The sequence below is a fragment of the Entelurus aequoreus genome, linkage group LG05, assembly GCF_033978785.1.
Source record: "Entelurus aequoreus isolate RoL-2023_Sb linkage group LG05, RoL_Eaeq_v1.1, whole genome shotgun sequence".
Taxonomy (NCBI): domain Eukaryota; kingdom Metazoa; phylum Chordata; class Actinopteri; order Syngnathiformes; family Syngnathidae; genus Entelurus; species Entelurus aequoreus.
This window is the reverse complement of record NC_084735.1, coordinates 85,172,709-85,192,011: the sequence shown is the minus strand read 5'-3', so window position 1 is coordinate 85,192,011 and position 19,303 is coordinate 85,172,709. Positions and strand designations below refer to the sequence as shown.

Here is a 19,303-nt window from a genome sequence, read left to right as displayed (position 1 = left end):
ACACTAGGGAAACATATTCTAAGTAACAAAGACTTAATTTAGAGTTTTTTGGTTAGGGTTATAATATGGCCATGCCGAATAAGGCATTAATAAGTACGTAATAATGACTAGTTAAGAGCCAATATGTTGCTAATTTGCATGTTAATAAGCAACTAATTAATGGTGAATATGTTCCCCATACTAAAGTGTTACCATGTTTTTTTACTGGTGCACAAAATGAATCTTGCATGAACATCACCTTGTTCAAACAACAAAACCAACACAGTGCATAAACTCACAACAAATTACACACCTGCAAATCAGTGTGACTTCTGCTTTTGCCGTATCCGTAATACGCCGATAGGGAGAAGTTAGTATTTACACGATGAGTCTGGTGTGTCTTGACCTCCGCCGAACCCCTGAGCCCGACTCACCGAACCCCTAGGGTTCGATCGAACCCAGGTTAAGAACCACTGGACTAGACGTATAAGATTTCATGGGATTTAGCGATTAGGAGTGACAGATTGTTTGGTAAACGTATAGCATGTTCTATATGTTATAGTTATTTGAATGACTCTTACCATAATATGTTACGTTAACATACCAGGCACGTTCTCAGTTGGTTATTTATGCCTCATATAACGTACACTTATTCAGACTGTCCACTATTCTTTATTTATTTTAAATTGCCTTTCAAATGTGTAGTCTTGGTGTTTGGGTTTTTATCAAATAAATTTCCCCAAAAAGTGCGACTTATACTCCAGTGCGATTTATATATGTTTTTTTCCTTCTTTATTATGCATTTTCGGCCGGTGCAACTTATACTCCGGAGCGACTTATACTCCAAAAAATACGGTATGCCTAATTTTGTTGTGATGCCCCGCTGGATGCATTAAACAATGTAATAAGGTTTTCCAAAATAAATCAACTCAAGTTATGGGAAAAAAAATGCCAACATGGCACTGCCATATTTATTATTGAAGTCACAAAGTGCATTGGTTTTTTTTAACATGCCTCAAAACAGCAGCTTGGAATTTGGGACATGCTCTCCCTGAGAGAGCATGAGGAATATGGGGGGTAGTGGGAAGCGGGGGGTGTATATTGTGGCGTCCCGGAAGAGTTAGTGCTGCAAGGGGTTCTGGGTAGGGCTGTAACTAACAACTAATTTGATAATCGATTAATCTGTCGATTATTACTTCGATTAATCGGATAAGAGACAAACAACATTTCTATCCTTTCCAGTATTTTATTGGGGAAAAAAACCAGCATACTGGCACCATACTTATTTTGATTATAGTTTCTCAGCTGTTTGTAAATGTTGCAGTTTATAAATAAAGGTTTATAAAAAAAAAAAAAATGCGCATGGCGTAGATCCAACGAATCGATGACTAAATTAATGAACTATTTTTATAATCGATTTTAAGCGATTTTAATCGATTTAATCAATTAGTTGTTGCAGCCCTAAAATCAACTCAAGATATGGGAAAGAATGCCAACATGGCACTGCCATATTTATTATTGAAGTCACAAAGTGCATTATTTTTTTTAACATGCCTCAAAACAGCAGCTTGGAATTTGGGACATGCTCTACCTGAGAGAGCATGAGGAGGTTAAGGTGGGCGGGGTTGGGGTAGTGGGTAGCGGGGGGTGTATATTGTAGCGTCCCGGAAGAGTTAGTGCTGCAAGGGGTTCTGGGTATTTGTTCTGTTGTGTTTATGTTGTGTTACGGTGCGGATGTTCTCCCGAAATGTGTTTGTCATTCTTGTTTGGTGTGGGTTCACAGTGTGGCGCATATTTGCAAGAGTGTTAAAGTCGTTTATATGGCCACCCTCAGTGTGACCTGTATGGCTGTTGACCAAGTATGCATTGCATTCACTTGTGTGTGTGAAAATACGTAGATATTATGTGATTGGGCCGGCATGCAAAGGCAGTGCCTTTAAGGTTTATTGGCGCTCTGTACTTCTCCCTACGTCCGTGTACCACTCCGTACAGCAGTGTTTTAAAAAGTCATAATTTTTACTTTTTGAAACCGATACCGATAATTTCCGACATTACATTTTAAAGCATTTATCGGTCGATATTATCGGACATCTCTAGTTCAATCCTATTGAATGATGTGGAATAGTACTGCTAATGTTGTCGGTATGTGTGTGTAAAATAAAAATAAAAACATTTATTTACATGACCAAAGACATGCACCTGGGGATAGGTTGATTGGCAACACTAAATTGGCCCTAGTGTGTGAATGTTTTCTCTGTGTTGGCCCTGCGATGAGTTGGCGACTTGTCCAGGGTGTACCCCGCCTTCCGCCCGAATGCAGCTGAGATAGGCTCCAGCACCCCCGCGACCCCGAACCGGACAAGCAGTAAAAAATGGATGGATGGACCCAAAACCAGTGAAGTTGGCACGTTGTGTAAAAAAAAACGAAATAGCATGATTTGCAAATCATTCTCAACCTATATTCAATGGAGTAGACTGCAAAGACAAGATACTTAATGTTTGAACTGGAAAACTTTATTTTTTTTGCAAATTTTAGCTCATTTTGAATTTGATGCCTGCAACATGTTTCAAAAAAGCTGGCACAAGTGGCAAAAAAGACTGAGAAAGTTGAGAATGCTCATCAAACACTTGTTAGGAACGTCCCACAGGTGAACAGGATAATTGGAACAGGAAATAGGTTTCACAGTTAAGGTGTATTTTTAATTGATCAATTTCATGAAATTCGGCGTAGGAAGTGACGGAAAGTCTGAGTAAACATGATTGGCCCGACTCGACTTGTGATTTGACTCCACATCACAGCGACCAGAAAAAGGAGGTTGGCAAGTCTAAAAAAAAAATCAGTGTGCGAATCCATCAATTTAAAATATATTTAGTAGACTCACAAATGCACGTATAACTTTAAAAGGAATTCCAATAATTTTTTGCAGGGGAGTTTTGTCGGGTAAAGTGACAATTTTTGACGGAGCTTTGTGGCGCAGGTACTTGTCTAATGCAAACATTTCGATGTTCTGGATAAACTACGATAAGTGTTGTACGTCATGAGTATAGGTGTATACCGTAGTGGTGACGAAAACAATGCGAACGCAGTTGAACTCTGAAAACAGCGATCCAATCGCTACTCACGATAGCGTGATCGAGCGTGAAACGCTTTGAGTGACCACTGAGGTTAGCCAGCAGCAAATACACACGTACATTTTATGATGATACACGTGAATAGGTGCAAACATGACAACTGCTTGTTCTGGCTCTCAAAGTCCTCTATCTTGTCTTTTATTAGCCTGCTGGTTGTTGTGTTATTTTACGAGGGCTGGACGATATGGCTGAAAACTGTATCGCAATATAAGTGTTTTATTTCAGTCGATATCCATAATTGATTTTTTTTTTTATGACTAATCGAAAATAAGGACCAGGAGAAACATATTAAATGTAAACATTTTTATTTCTAATGTAACTTTCCTCTTATTATAATCCCCTCAGCTGTCAAGGCAGAAAGGAAATGTCAACACCGCCATGGAAAACAATAAATGTAAACAACATTCTAAAATCACATTGAACAGTAAACAATAACCTCTTAAAATGAAGGTGCAAAAATAGGGAATATGTAAGAAATGTTTAATAAAGTGCAACAAAATAGTGCAAAGTATGAAGATGTAAACCAAGAAGTATTTTCTGCAGTTTAATGCCAGAAATATACAGCTGTGTAACTTTATTTTGCTCTGGTATTATTTAAGCATGAAAGGAATTTGTTGTGCAGTATCAATCAATCAATCAATCAATGTTTATTTATATAGCCCTAAATCACAAGTGTCTCAAAGGCTGCACAAGCCACGACGACATCCTCGGTACAGAGCCCACATACGGGCAAGGAAAAACTCACCCCAGTGGGACGTCGATGTGAATGACTAATCATTATTTAAATATTATTGGACCATATTACTTCCGGTAATATTTTTTAAGTAGCACATTTGTTATTTTGTAATGAATTTTATTCATACACGTATAGAGAGTGGACAAGTGTTGAAAAGAAAAGCGGTGAGTACAGATAAGGACTATGGTCTGTTTTTAAAGAAATCCAAAAAACTGTTTTATCGATAACTTCTTCGCTCTCTGCAGCCCTCCTTTTTAGTTTCTCTTACTCCATGCAAAGAATCAACAACAAGACAGTACAGTTCAACCAAACTTGATAGTCGATACTGTTAGCTGATTGGCTGTTAGCATGTCCCTCTCACTGATCAGTGATCACTTCCTGCTTTGTTGGGTTACTGTTACCATAGAGGGAGTACGTTATTCATGCAACAAACTTTGCTTCGTAACCAAAAAAAAAATCTATATCGAACATTTTATCCAACGCTTTTTTAATTGATATTGATAGTCTGTCATGATATATATTGATATCATTTTATCGGCCCACCCCTAATGTTTGCTAATGCAATCCCTCACAAGACAGGCCTGTGTGCTAACAGTTAAATGTCAAGTTATGTGACATTACAGCGTCCAAACATTTGATTTTACATCCAACCAAAGAGCAATCAGTCTTAACTTTTTAATTGTATTCTATTTGCACATTTATATTCCAGTGTTTCCTATAAACTGCCAAGATACCTGTGGCGGTGGGGGCGTGGATATGGGCGTGGCTATAGGCGTGGTCACCATGACATCATCGAGTAATTTGCATAATTTACTACAATGATATGATTTTCTCTAAAAAGGCTCAAAAAATGTATACTTACTAATTAATAAGTTTTGTTTTAAACGTCCATCCATCCATCCATTTTACAATATAATTACAACTCTTTATGTACATATTTATATACAGATTTGAACAATAAGTTATTCACTGAAATATATTTATTAATTGTGGTTCTTACAAAAAATATATCTTATAAAATATAAAAGCTAAAATGTCTCTTAAAGCTCTCCCCCTTTAATTAGTGCATACTAAATAATTTAACTTTAGCCTACTACTACAACCATATTATTTACCAGCAACATAAAGTGAAACAGAGGCAGAGGTGTCCTGCCACAGTCAGTAACAAATAAACAGAAAACAGTAGTGGTCAAATACAAATAAGGCAACAAGAGAAGTATCCTACACTTCTCTTTTGTAAAGTAAATCTGAACAGCCTATATGGGCATCTACATCAACTATATGATTTACCTGAGAAGCTGGACAGGACAAAAAATAAATAAAATAAATTATTTATTTATTTATTTTTATTTGTGGCGGACGTAATTCTTTCGTGGCGGGCCACCACAAATAAATGAATGTGTGGGAAACACTGTATTCTGTACATGTTTGCTAAACTGTGCTCATTTAAGAAAAATTATAATTTTTACTAGAGATGTCAGAGAATATCAGACTGCCGATATTATCGGCCGATAAATGCTTTAAAATGTAATATCGGAAATTTCGGTTTCAAAATTATCTGTATCTGTTTCAAAAAGTAAAATGTATGAGTTTTTAAAGCGCCGCTGTGTACACGGACGTAGGGAAAAGTACAGAGCGCCAATAAACCTTAAAGGCACTGCCTTTGCGTGCCGGCCCAATCACATAATATCTACGGATTTTCACACACACAAGTGAATGCATGCATACTTGGTCAACAGCCATACAGGTCACACTGAGGGTGACCGTATAAACAACTTTAAAGGCATACTGAAATGAATTTTTATTTATTTAAACGGGGATAGCAGATCCATTCTATGTGTCATACTTGATCATTTCGCGTTATTGCCATATTTTTGCTGAAAGGATTTAGTAGAGAACATCGACGATAAAGTTCGCAACTTTTGGTCGCTGATAAAAAAAGCCTTGCCTGTACCGGAAGTAGCGTGACGTCGTAGGATGAAGGGCTCCTCACATTTCTCCATTGTTTACACCAGCAGCGAGAGCGATTCGGACCGAGAAAGCGGCGATTACCCCATTAATTTGAGCGAGGATGAAAGATTTGTGGATGAGGAACGTGAAGAGTGAAGGACTAGAGTGCAGTGCAGGACGTATCTTTTTTCGCTCTGACCGTAACTTAGGTAAAAGGGCTCATTGGATTCCACACTTTGTCCTTTTTCTATTGTGGATCACGGATTTGTATTTTAAACCACATCGGATACTATATCCTCTTGAAAATGAGAGTCGAGAACGCTAAATGGACATTCACAGTGACTTTTATCTCCACGACAATACATCGGTGAAGCACTTTGGCCATGGAGCTAACGTGATAGCATCGTGCTTAAATGCAGATAGAAACAAAAGAAATAAGCCCCTGACTGGAAGGATAGACAGAAGATCAACAATACTACTATCAGGAGACACCGAACCAAACACTGGACCTGTAACTACACGGTTAATGCTGTGCCGCCTGTCGAAGCCTAGCAATGCTGTTGCTAACGACGGCATTGAAGCTAACTTAGCTACAGGACCTCGTCAGAGCTATGATAAAAACATTAGCGCTCCACCTACGCCAGCCCTCATCTGCTCATCAACACCCGTGCTCACCTGCGTTCCAGCGATCGACGACGCGACGAAGGACTTCACCCGATCATCGATGCGGTCGGCGGCTAGCGTCGGATAGCGCGTCTGCTATCCAACTCAAAGTCCTCCTGGTTGTGTTGCTGCAGCCAGCCGCTAATACACAGATCCCACCTACAGCTTTCTTCTTTGCTGTCTCCATTGTTCATTGAACAAATTGCAAAAGATTCACCAACACAGATGTCCAGAATACTGTGGAATTTTGTGATGAAAAGAGCTGTTTGTATTGTGATACAATGGTGTCCCAATACTTCCGCCTCAACCATCGACGTCACGCGCAAACGTCATCATACATAGACGTTTTCAACCAGAAGTTCCCCGGGAAATTTAAAATGTCACTTTATAAGTTAACCCGGCCGTATTGGCATGTGTTGCAATGTTAAGATTTCATCATTGATATATAAACTATCAGACTGTGTGGTCGGTAGTAGTGGCTTTCAGTAGGCCTTAAACACTGTTACAAATATGCGCCACACTGTGAACCCACACCAAACAAGAATGACAAACACATTTCGGGAGAACATCCGCACCGTAACACAACATAAACACAACAGAACAAATACCCAGAACCCCTTGCAGCACTAACTCTTCCGGGACGCTACAATATATACCCCCCGCTACCCACCACCCCCCCAAACTCCGCCCACCCCAACCTCCTCATGCTCTCTCAGGGAGAGCATGTCCCAAATTCCAAGCTGCTGTTTTGAGGCATGTTAAAAAACATAATGCACTTTGTGACTTCAATAATAAATATAGCAGTGCCATGTTGGCATTTTTTTTCCATAACTTGAGTTGATTTATTTTGGAAAACCTTGTTACATTGTTTAATGCATCACAACAAAATTAGGCATAATAATGTGTTAATTCCACGACTGTATATATTGGTATCGGTTGATACCGGAATCAGTAATCAAGCCATTATCGGACATCTCTAATTTTTACATAAATATTGTCTTTTTGCTTTCAAGGACTTGTCGGAGCAGAGTTCAATAATGTTGCGTAACGAGGAAATAATAATTGTGTGCGCTGTCCCAAAGGTTGTGGCGTAGTCATCACTTTCTCTGCATGTCACTGCTTTCACTTTGCAGTGTTCAACTCTGTAAATGAGACCAAACATCTTGTTTACGTCCAAAACAGGCAAACCAGACTCAGGGCATCATGACTTTAAACCAGGCTGAAAGAAACGTCTCAGTGAATTGTTTGTCACGCACTTCCTCTTTGCCCTAATGTTCTATTAAAATGTTTGTGGAAGGGAAACAATATTATCAATAATTGACAATGATTCAGCAGCATGCAGCCTACAAGAGCTGTGCAGTCACTAGTAGGGTTGTATGCTACACAGGTACGAATGAATTAAAAACTACTATCCTGCCTCTGAAAAATATCAGTACTTTTTATCGCGGCGTGTTGACATTGCAGGTAACATGAGCCGAGGCACATGTGAGTCAACACACAGCACTTGCAAGTGGAAACAGTGTGGAGACAAGAAGAGGGAGAATGGCCGTATTTTGTCCTCCAAACTAATAAAGGTGAAGATATAAACACTGAGCCGCTGGGCAATATAGACGATATAAGTGATATCAACCCGTCTGACGATAGTTTTTAATGATAACTCAATGACGACAACCTTCTTTTTATACGTATACTTTACTGAGGGAACACAATAACAAACCGGCCACTGCCGTTCACGTAACCGACAAAAACACCGGAGCCCGCGCATAGAGCAATGCATGCTGGGAATTACCGTAAATACACTAAAAGAGTGTACCATAATAATGCGCAATGCAAAAACAGAACATTTACATTTAATACTATCATTACCGTAATTTCCGGACTATAAGCCGCTACTTTTCCCCCTTGTTCTGGTCCCTGCGGCTTATACAAGGGTGCGGCTTATTTACGGCCTGTTCTTCTCCGACACCGACGAAGAGGATTTCGGTGGTTTTAGTACACAAGAGGAAGACGATGACACAATGATTAAAGACTGACTTTTCATATACCGGTAGGCTGGTTATTTTGATAACGTATAGGCGAGCACTTTGTATTACTTTGCACCGTTGTATTATTTGTACTCTGCACGAATGCTGTTCGCCATGTCAAAGATGTGAAAGTTTGATTGAATGATTGAAAGATTTATTGTTAATAAATGGGACGCTTTGCGTTCCCAAACAGTCATCTCTGTCCCGACAATCCCCTCCGTGGTAGCAGGAACCCCTATATACTACGCTAATTACACATCAAAACCCTGCGGCTTATAGTCGGGTGCGGCTTATATATGGAGCAATCTGTATTTTCCCCTAAATTTAGCTGGTGCGGCTTATAGTCAGGTGCGGATTATAGTCCGGAAATTATGGTATATCATGATAATGCATGTTGATACCCGGCAAATTTGACTGTGACAAGAGAATGAAAGCCTGGTCGCCCAGGGGGTGGTGGGTCCCCACATCTGCGGTCCCCTCCAAGGTTCTCATTGTCCCATTGGGTTGAGTTTTTCCTTGCCCTGATGTGGGATCTGAGCCGAGGATGTTGTGGCTTGTGCAGCCCTTTGAGACACTTGTGATTTAGGGCTATATACACTACCGTTCAAAAGTTTGGGGTCACATTGAAATGTCCTTATTTTTGAAGGAAAAGCACTGTACTTTTCAATGAAGATAACTTTAAACTAGTCTTAACTTGAAAGAAATACACTCTATACATTGCTAATGTGGTAAATGACTATTCTAGCTGCAAATGTCTGGTTTTTGGTGCAATATCTACATAGGTGTATAGAGGCCCATTTCCAGCAACTATCACTCCAGTGTTCTAATGGTACAATGTGTTTGCTCATTGGCTCAGAAGGCTAATTGATGATTAGAAAACCCTTGTGCAATCATGTTCACACATCTGAAAACAGTTTAGCTCGTTACAGAAGCTACAAAACTGACCTTCCTTTGAGCAGATTGAGTTTCTGGAGCATCACATTTAAACGCTCAAAATGGCCAGAAAAAGAGAACTTTCATCTGAAACTCGACAGTCTATTCTTGTTCTTAGAAATGAAGGCTACTCCACAAAATTGTTTGGGTGACCCCAAACTTTTGAACGGTAGTGTAAGTAAACTTGATTGATTAATTGAAATCTTCCTCAAGTCCTCACAAGCTAGCGAGTGACCAACGTCCCTACAGTGTTTTAGCTATTTCTAAATCACCAATCCTCACTAATGTAAACTACATTTATCAAAAGTATCATCCCTGCAGGGTGATAAATCTCACTACACATCATAGGAGGATACAATAGCTAACTGCCAGCTAGTGCTCCTGAATGTAAACTAATGTGTGGATCTATACAAATAACTGCAACAATATCAAGTACAAGAGCCGTATCGAGTCGATACAATGATTACATCTATATTTTTATTATCACAAAATCTCTTGTCATTTTTTTGGATTGTTTATGAACTCAGAAAATACAGTGTGTCCCTGGACACAGGAGAAGCTTTAATTATGACCCTGTAACTTCTTGGTATTTGATCCAACCCAAATTTGTAGTGTGACCCAAAACTTATGTGAAGTAACCAAACCGAAAAATAAGTGTTTTATTACATTTTAACAGAAGTTTAAATAGTACATGTTAAAACAGAATGTAACCAGATGTTAACAGTAAATGAACAAGTAGGTTAATAAATTTTCTACAGTTTGTCCCTCATTATTTTGACCAAATAATACAATGGGAAATGACACAATATGTTTGTGCATACGCCAAACTAGGAGCTTTTGTAACCAGTTTGCTTTCTTACTACTATAAGTGAAATTTTCTAGTATGTTCAATTGTGAAGGGAATTATATTTCTATAGGGCTTTTGTCTCGAGACTCAAGGTACTTTACATCGTGAAACCCATTACCTACATCTTTAAGTTACATTAAACCAGCGTGAGGGGCACTGGGAGCAGGTGGGTAAAGTTCCTTGCCCAAGGACACAACGGCAGAGGCTAAGATGGCAGAAGTGGGGATTGAACCTGGAACCCTCAAGTTGCTGGCACGGCCGCTCTTCCAACTGAGCCACGCCGCCCCAACTATGTAATTTTAATGCCAAAATTGTTCTTTGAGTGCAATTAAAAAAGTATGTTTAATGTATCAAGGTTTTCTTTTAAAATAAAGCCAATAATGACATTTTTTGTGGTTCACTTTATTTTTAATGTATCAAAATACCTTTTGGTACCGATACCAAAATATAGGTATCGGGTCAAAACTAGTCACTAGTTGTTGTGAATAATCCTGTTAGCTAACATCCACTATTTCAGATAACTCAACTACTTGGAACACGTATTGTGGTTGTCTGGACTGGTCCTAAGCAGCTTAGCGCTGAGGTGCTCAAAGGCGGCTTTTAGCGACATTTTCTTCACCTCGGGTCAGCTCTTCCAACACAGAAATAAAAAAACTTCAACGCGCGGATCCCGGTAAAGCTCAGTCATTCTAGAACATGTATTTGGCCATGTTCACACCAAGACTGTGGTCTAAAATGCACAGTTCCATCCTAGGTGCTAAAAACAATATACATCCGCAGAAGTGGAGTATTAAAAAAAATCTCTGTCCACATAAAAATACATTGAATGACTATCTTGCATGTTTTGTCCTACGACAACTCTGGAAAAAAAAGTATATTGCATATAATATAGTGATAAATGAGATACAATAAACTTAGTTTTTAAGGAAAGAATGTTTGCGTGCGTATAAAAGTCCAAAAGAAAGAAAAATAACCTTAAAAAATATCTTTTAGTAGTAAAATGGTTGTGCCCAAACTTGCTGACTTTCATCACTCGTCTTCCTCAGGTGATGGCCACCGCTTCGTCGTGAGAGAAAGTCTTCAGAGAAAATTTCTTGTCCTGCACTTGACACAACATCTGAGTCCACACACCTTCCAACTGCCAGCTTGACCCCGCCCACCTCCCTGCCACCTGACCCGCCTCGGCTCCCCCGAGAGGGAGAGCGCCGCCATGGTGCTGTCACAGAGACAACGAGATGAACTGTGAGTACGACCGGCAGGATGCTTGAGCCATCTTTACATGCAAACAATATTCCAGTAGCACATTTCACATGGAGATATCTTTCACATTGCCTATTCCGAATGGAGGCCATTTTCCTGTTGCTAAAAAGCCACATAAGTCCCCTGGCATATGGTCCAATTCTGGCGCTAAAAAGTTTGTGTGGTTTGAAGGAAACAACTACAATGATGGAAAACTTTAAATACTTCAATAGTATGGAGTGTTTGATGGCGTAAATATCATTAGTCAGTACGTGTCCATGCACCAAATGAGTCCGATTTCTCGAATAGTTCGTCTCTGAATAAGCATCCTGCTTCTCATGGAAACACCTTAATCCGATCGTGTTTGTTTTTGTAAAAGTCGGACTAACACACTTATGCGATTGGAAACCAGGGGCCGTACTTATCAAGCATCTTAGAATTACTCCTAAGAAGTCTGCTAAGAGTTGACTTAAGAGTAAATAAATTCTTCGCTGAAAGCTGCACTTAAAAGTTAGTTATCAAGCGTCTTACTCACACTTTCAGCGAAGTGTAGGACTGAATCTTAAGTGTCACACTCAGAGCTGAATTACGACATTACTATGTGCCGTAAACGCAATTTTAGGTGACGTCATTTCTGTGTCCATAGAAATGACCAATCACGGAAGGGAATCCGTTGTCTAAGAATAAAGAAATATCTTGGAAATATTTAAGTGGACAATGGGAGTGTATATTTTGACAATAAACTACAAAATAATACAAAACAAACTAGTCCCCGCCGGCACTCACGCTACCGCTCCCTCTCTTCTCTCGCCCACACACTCACTGACGTCACTCACCTCACGGCCACACACATACGCTACTGTCATAACATTTTCTTTCCAATTCATTAATTAGGCAACTAATTTGAAACTGGTGTGGGTGGCTCTATATATACTAGCCCACTGCAGCCACATGCAGAAATCAACAAGGAAGCGAAAAGTATTAAATCTGTGACAAAAATAATATCCGGTCTGTCTAAACCAGGGGTCGGCAACCCAAAATGTTGAAAGAGCCATATTGGACCAAAAATACAAAAACAAATATATCTGGAGCCGCAAAAAATTAAAAGCCATATTACATGTGTCATGAGATATAAATGTAATTAAGAGGACTTAAAGGAACTAAATGACCTCAAATATAGCTACAAATGAGGCATAATGATGCAATATGTACATATAGCTAGCCTAAATAGCATGTTAGCATCGATTAGCTTGCAGTCATGCAGTGACCAAATATGTCTGATTAGCACTCCACACAAGTCAATAACATCAACAAAACTCACCTTTGTGCACTCACGCACAACGTTAAAAGTGTGGTGGACAAAATGAGACAGAAAAAGAAGTGGCATAAAACACGTCCTAGAAAGTCGGAGAAAGTTATACAAGTAAACAAACTATACGGTGAGTTCAAGGACCGCCAAAATAAGTAGGACAAAAACGGCGCTCGCCAAATACTCGAATCAGTGAAGCATGTTTAATATAAACAGTGTGCTTTATAACAATTAGGGAGGTTTGTGTCATGTTTGTCCTCCTACAGAAACCATACTAAAACAAAAAAATAGATTTTTTTTCCCCTCATCTTTTTCCATTCTTCATACATTTTTGAAAAATCTCCAGAGAGCCACTAGGGCGGCGCTAAAGAGCCGCATGCGGCTCTAGAGCCGCGGGTTGCCGACCCCCGGTCTAAACGATACCGTTTGATCAGCTGCTCGTCATCAAAAAAAAAACAACATTGTTCCGCTCCCTGAACGTTGGCGCACGTCTCTCTCGCCTCAGTGCCATCCCCTGCTGGCGACTCCTAACCACTTAAGACACCTCTGAAGGTCTCTTAAATATCGTGGAGAGTAGGAGTGATTCTTAGACTTAAGAACGTTGATAAAAAGCTTTTATTCTTAAGTTTGAGAGTAGGACTAAATTTTGCAAATTCTCAGGACTTAAGTGTAAAATGGCACTCTAAGAAGCTTGATAAGTACGGCCCCAGATCTCTGGAGTGGGTGTGTGCGGCTGGAGAGGACCCAGGAAGCAGATGCCAGTGTCTACTGCAGCAAATAGATGCAAGCTTTTGACCACAAACTTAGTTGCCGCTCTGTGACATCCGTCTAGTGGCTTCCCGCCTCGGAGGCAGTCAGAATCTGTTTCTCGTCATGCTCATCTAAATGAGAAGGCATTCATTTCAATTGAACAAATAGCGCTAAGATGATAGGATGTGTGAGTAGGGATGATGTTTAAGAAATTATCGATTTCGATGCCTTAATCGAATCCTCTTATCGAATCCAGATAGGTTGTTGTATATGGAAAAAAACACACAATACTTGGTTTGACAAAAGCTCACTTTTATTTTTTAAGAAAAAAATAAAATAAATAAATAAATATTGACTGTTGTTACCCCAAAAACATTTTTAATAAAATAAATAAATATTGACTGTTAGTGCCCCTTTTAAGTGGGCCACCTACGAAAAATACATGCAGGGAAAATCCTGCATTCATTTGTATTGTACAGCACTTTACATTTGAAACAAATCTCAGAGTAATGGTGTTGTTTACTTTTTGCTCCATTACATGTCAGCAAAATACAATTATTAACCTACTTGTATTCGTCTGTGTTTACCAAGTTGAAGGGGAGGATATTTTTCACCATCATTCTCGTTAGCTTGCGAGTAATGTTGTTACTGTCCTCCTCACTCATCTTGCTGCGCTCTGCGTTATACCTCGCCATGGTAAATGGGTTAACGCTCTGTGCTACAGAGCAAACACTGCCCTGGTCACTCTGTCCGTCATGAATGTCATCATCTGAAATAGGATAACGTTAACATTATCTTAATTCACATCTTGCAAGCACTAGTTTATTAGACAGACCTGCAAATTCTGTAGTGGTGTAGGCTACAAGATAACGTTAACGTTATCAGACACATACAAAAAAGCTAGCATAACATCTAGCTAACATTACTGCAGTCCTGGTTGACATAAGAGGTAATGTTTTTTTAGCCTAAAGGCTATAAGTGAGCAGATATGGAAATTAACCGGCAACAGTTAACGTTAGTTACTTACCGGCACTATCACTGGGACTGCAGGTTGAAGCAGAGGAAGAGGGGCGTGCTTCGTCATCTCTGTCGCTGCTTCTCCACGTGTCGAAGACACGACATGCTTCTCTAACCTTCAGGTTATGTACGGCCTGAACATGTTTCAACATATTTGTTGTACTGCTCGCCTTAAAGGAAAGCAAAGCCTGGCAATAATTGCAGATAGCCGTTTCCTCGTCGTATTTCTTAGTAAAGTGAAGCCATGCTTTGGACCTTTTTTTTTCCGGTCCATTGTTGTTGCTGCTTCTGTATCTTCCGCCGAATGACTGAGCTATGTCATTTCCTGTGACGTGCCACAGGACATTTCCTGTGACACGGGATTCGTTCCCAGGGATTCGAATAAAGAACCAAATCTTTTTCTTTACTATAGTGGCTACGATAACGGGAACCGTTTCTCAAAATGGAATCGGTTCCTTTTTTTATCGAACAATCGGTAGAAAGAACCGGTTTTTCGGACATCATCCCTAGGTGTGAGTTACTAACTGTTGTGATGGCTTCACTGCTGCTGGGATGAGAGGAGCGGTTAAAAACGCGACTTTAATTAATAATTATTGCATGCTGCGTTCAAATGTTTCAGTATATTGCTCCTATGTTCTCCTCTTGATGAAATGGCGACCTTTTAATTATTACAAGTAGCGCCGTTGCAATTTTTTCTTGTAGAACGTTAGTGTTTGTTCAGCCCTGGCACCGCCTTTTTGCGATCTGACGTCACTATGCACGTTGCGACATGACGTCATCCCCACTCGAAAGAATCGTTTAAGGAACCGTGCGAAAAAATGGCCAGCGATTCCAAGGAATTGATACACTGGAAACCGGTCCTGAAGAAGAACCGGTTTTCGATTCCCATCACTAATGAATAGCGTCCATCGTTATGTTGATCTCTGGCTATATAATGGCTCATAAGGTTTTGGTTGGTGGTTCACTGGTACTCAAGACGCCAACTAGTGGTGGGAAGGCTCGTAACCCAAATTTTGCGTGCAACCTGAAGTAGGATTATTAGCAAAATGGATATTTTCATAATGAGAGCATAACAACTGTTCTAAATGTATTTTTTAACATAGTTGGAGCACTCTGAACATGAAATAACATCCATACGGTCACCTTTTCACGTATTTTACCCAATACAGTAGCCTTGCGGTTGTCTACTGTAGATTAAGGTACTTTCCGGTAGCCCGGGGAATCCTCAAAGCGTCATTGCTATGGTTGTCACCCGGCTACTACAACACGACCACTACGTGGAAATACTTCATCACATCCAATAATTACTCCAAGTTAGAACTGGCCTTCTATCAATCAATCAATCAATCAATCAATGTTTATTTATATAGCCCTAAATCACAAGTGTCTCAAAGGGCTTTACAAGCCACAACGACATCCTCGGTACAGAGCCCACATACGGGCAAGGAAAAACTCACCCCAGTGGGACGTCGGTGAATGACTATGAGAAACCTTGGAGAGGACCGCATATGTGGGTAACCCCCCCCCTCTAGGGGAGACCGAAAGCAACGGATGTCGAGTGGGTCTGACATAACATTGTGAAAGTCCAGTCCACAGTGGATCCAACACATCAGCGGGAGTCCAGTCCACAGCGGGGCCAACAGGAAACCATCCCGAGCGGAGACGGGTCAGCAGCGCAGAGATGTCCCCAACCGATGCACAGGCTAATGGTCCACCCGGGGTCCCGACTCTGGACAGCCAGCACTTCATCCATGGCCACCGGACCTATGCAACTCCCCCTCGCAAGGGACAGGGGAGAAGAGGAGAGAAGAAAAGAAACGGCAGATCAACTGGTCTAAAAAGGGGGGTCTATTTAAAGGCTAGATTATACAAATGAGTTTTAAGATGGGACTTCTATGTGCAGAAATCACAGGCGTAAATGTTTCTACACAAAGTTGGTCAACTTGACAGTCCCGGCTACAACCATCACCTGTGTTGTTAGCATTCTGCGTTGGCTTTGCTTGTCTGCGTTGTCGTTTCACACCGATCACGTCAAATCTGTGTTATTAATGTCATACAAAGGTAGAGACCATCCAAAATAGTTAATCTCCACTTTGACTGGACAGTTTGTGGATAGTTAATGGTTGGCAGCAGTCTCAGGTAGTCCTCTCAATGTCCAGATGTTCCCCAACACTCGCCCGCATTAAAGGCTACAAATGTGCAGATGTGTTATCGATGAGGCAGGAGTAAGAGGAAGTCCATCAAAAAGTTGTTCTGCCAAGAGTTTACTTGAGATTGTCGCGGTAAAGAAAGAAGATAGGCGGCTAATCTTGGTTGTACTCTAACGGACCCCAGCTTGGTGAATATTTTTTTCAATTAGTAGAAATAAGTCAAATGCTGTACTGTAATACTTATAATAAACAAATAAAACCCAATTAAACACTTAGTTTATGCCAAAAACATGTAGAATATGGTTTAAAAGAAAAAGCCAACAATGTAGCAAGGGACGACTGTATAGCCCTACGAACACTGCAAGCCGTGCAAGGCATGCTGGGTAACAACATTTATTTTTCTAGCTTATTGCACACTTTTATACTGACAGGGACGCACATATCATTCCTTTTAACCAGCAGCAGATCCTGCTGTGGCCCCTGTCCCATCTAAAACACCTCAAATCTTCGCTATTTTCTATCTTTAAACCTGTTCATGTTTTTTCATTCACTCATTTAGTGTCACGACGTCCATCTTAACGACGCAATCGACTAGAACAAGAACTTTAGTTAGCGTGATGCATGATGGAGTCGATGTATCAACTTTCTTCTTATCATACTAAGTTTTCTCCTAAACTAATGAAATATTTATCGAGGATGTGTTGCACTGTTTCATACAGCCAAGGTCTTCACTGTATGTGTGCACGTGTCTGCGGTCGCCATGGCGACGGCAAAGTCATGTGGTCTTCACGTTGTGTTTATTTAGAAACCGTGCCATCGCTGACTATCTGCGCTCCAATGGCTACGATGGAGCCTACTCCACCTTCAAGAAAGAAGCCGAGCTAGACAATGTAAGCGCCACATGTCTTTTCAAAATAAAATGAAACCCCATGCTGACGTGTGTCTGCTTCAATGAACAGAATGAAGAAGTGGACAAAAAGTATGCAGGCCTTCTGGAGAAGAAATGGACATCAGTCATCAGATTACAGAAGAAGGTGAAGATGACAATGTTTTTGTTGTTACATGTTAGCCCAGATGTTATGTTGTTAGCATGTTAGTTCAAGTGCTAATGTTGTCAGCATGTTAGTTCAAGTGCTAATGTTGTCAGCATGTTAGTTCAAGTGCTAATGTTGTCAGCATGTTAGTTCAAGTGCTAATGTTGTCAGCATGTTAGTTCAAGTGCTAATGTTGTCAGCATGTTAGTTCAAGTGCTAATGTTGTCAGCATGTTAGTTCAAGTGCTAATGTTGTCAGCATGTTAGTTCAAGTGCTAATGTTGTCAGCATGTTAGTTCAAGTGCTAATGTTGTCAGCATGTTAGTTCAAGTGCTAATGTTGTCAGCATGTTAGTTCAAGTGCTAATGTTGTCAGCATGTTAGTTCAGGTGCTAATGTTGTTAGCATGTTAGTTCAAGTGCTAATGTTGTCAGCATGTTAGTTCAACTGCTAATGTTGTCAGCATGTTAGTTCAAGTGCTAATGTTGTCAGCATGTTAGTTCAAGTGCTAATGTTGTCAGCATGTTAGTTCAAGTGCTAATGTTGTCAGCATGTTAGTTCAAGTGCTAATGTTGTCAGCATGTTAGTTCAAGTGCTAATGTTGTCAGCATGTTAGTTCAAGTGCTAATGTTGTCAGCATGTTAGTTCAAGTGCTAATGTTGTCAGCATGTTAGTTCAAGTGCTAATGTTGTCAGCATGTTAGTTCAACTGCTAATGTTGTCAGCATGTTAGTTCAACTGCTAATGTTGTCAGCATGTTAGTTCAAGTGCTAATGTTGTCAGCATGTTAGTTCAAGTGCTAATGTTGTCAGCATGTTAGTTCAAGTGCTAATGTTGTCAGCATGTTAGTTCAAGTGCTAATGTTGTCAGCGTGTTAGTTCAAGTGCTAATGTTGTCAGCGTGTTAGTTCAAGTGCTAATGTTGTCAGCGTGTTAGTTCAAGTGCTAATGTTGTCAGCATGTTAGTTCAAGTGCTAATGTTGTCAGCATGTTAGTTCAAGTGCTAATGTTGTCAGCATGTTAGTTCAAGTGCTAATGTTGTCAGCATGTTAGTTCAAGTGCTAATGTTGTCAGCATGTTAGTTCAAGTGCTAATGTTGTCAGCATGTTAGTTCAAGTGCTAATGTTGTCAGCATGTTAGTTCAAGTGCTAATGTTGTCAGCATGTTAGTTCAGGTGCTAATGTTGTCAGCATGTTAGTTCAAGTGCTAATGTTGTCAGCATGTTAGTTCAAGTGCTAATGTTGTCAGCATGTTAGTTCAAGTGCTAATGTTGTCGGCGTGTTAGTTCAGGTGCTAATGTTGTCGGCGTGTTGGCTCTGGTGCTAATTATGTTAGCATGTTAGTTCAAGTGTTAACTTAACATGTTAGTTCAGGTGCTAATACTGTTTAACATTTTAGCTCAAGTGTTAATGTTGTTAACATCTTAGCTCATGTGCGAATGTTGTCAGCATGTTAGCTCGGGCACTAACTTTGTTAGCATATTACCTCAGGTCCTAATGTTGTTAGCTCAGGTGCTAATGTTGTAAGCATGTTAGCTGTGGTGC

General features: G+C 40.1%; 1 protein-coding gene across 1 annotated transcript in view; it reads left to right on the top strand.

Annotated features, from left to right (window-relative positions):
• Nucleotides 1–19,303, top strand: part of pafah1b1b (platelet-activating factor acetylhydrolase 1b, regulatory subunit 1b) — a 32,529-nt gene that overhangs the window by 2,307 nt on the left and 10,919 nt on the right. The window contains exons 2-4 of the mRNA XM_062049166.1: nucleotides 11,311–11,506; nucleotides 17,535–17,619; nucleotides 17,689–17,763. Coding sequence (XP_061905150.1) covers nucleotides 11,475–11,506; nucleotides 17,535–17,619; nucleotides 17,689–17,763 — 192 coding nt within the window. The 5' untranslated portion in view covers nucleotides 11,311–11,474. The remainder of the gene's footprint in view (nucleotides 1–11,310; nucleotides 11,507–17,534; nucleotides 17,620–17,688; nucleotides 17,764–19,303) is intronic.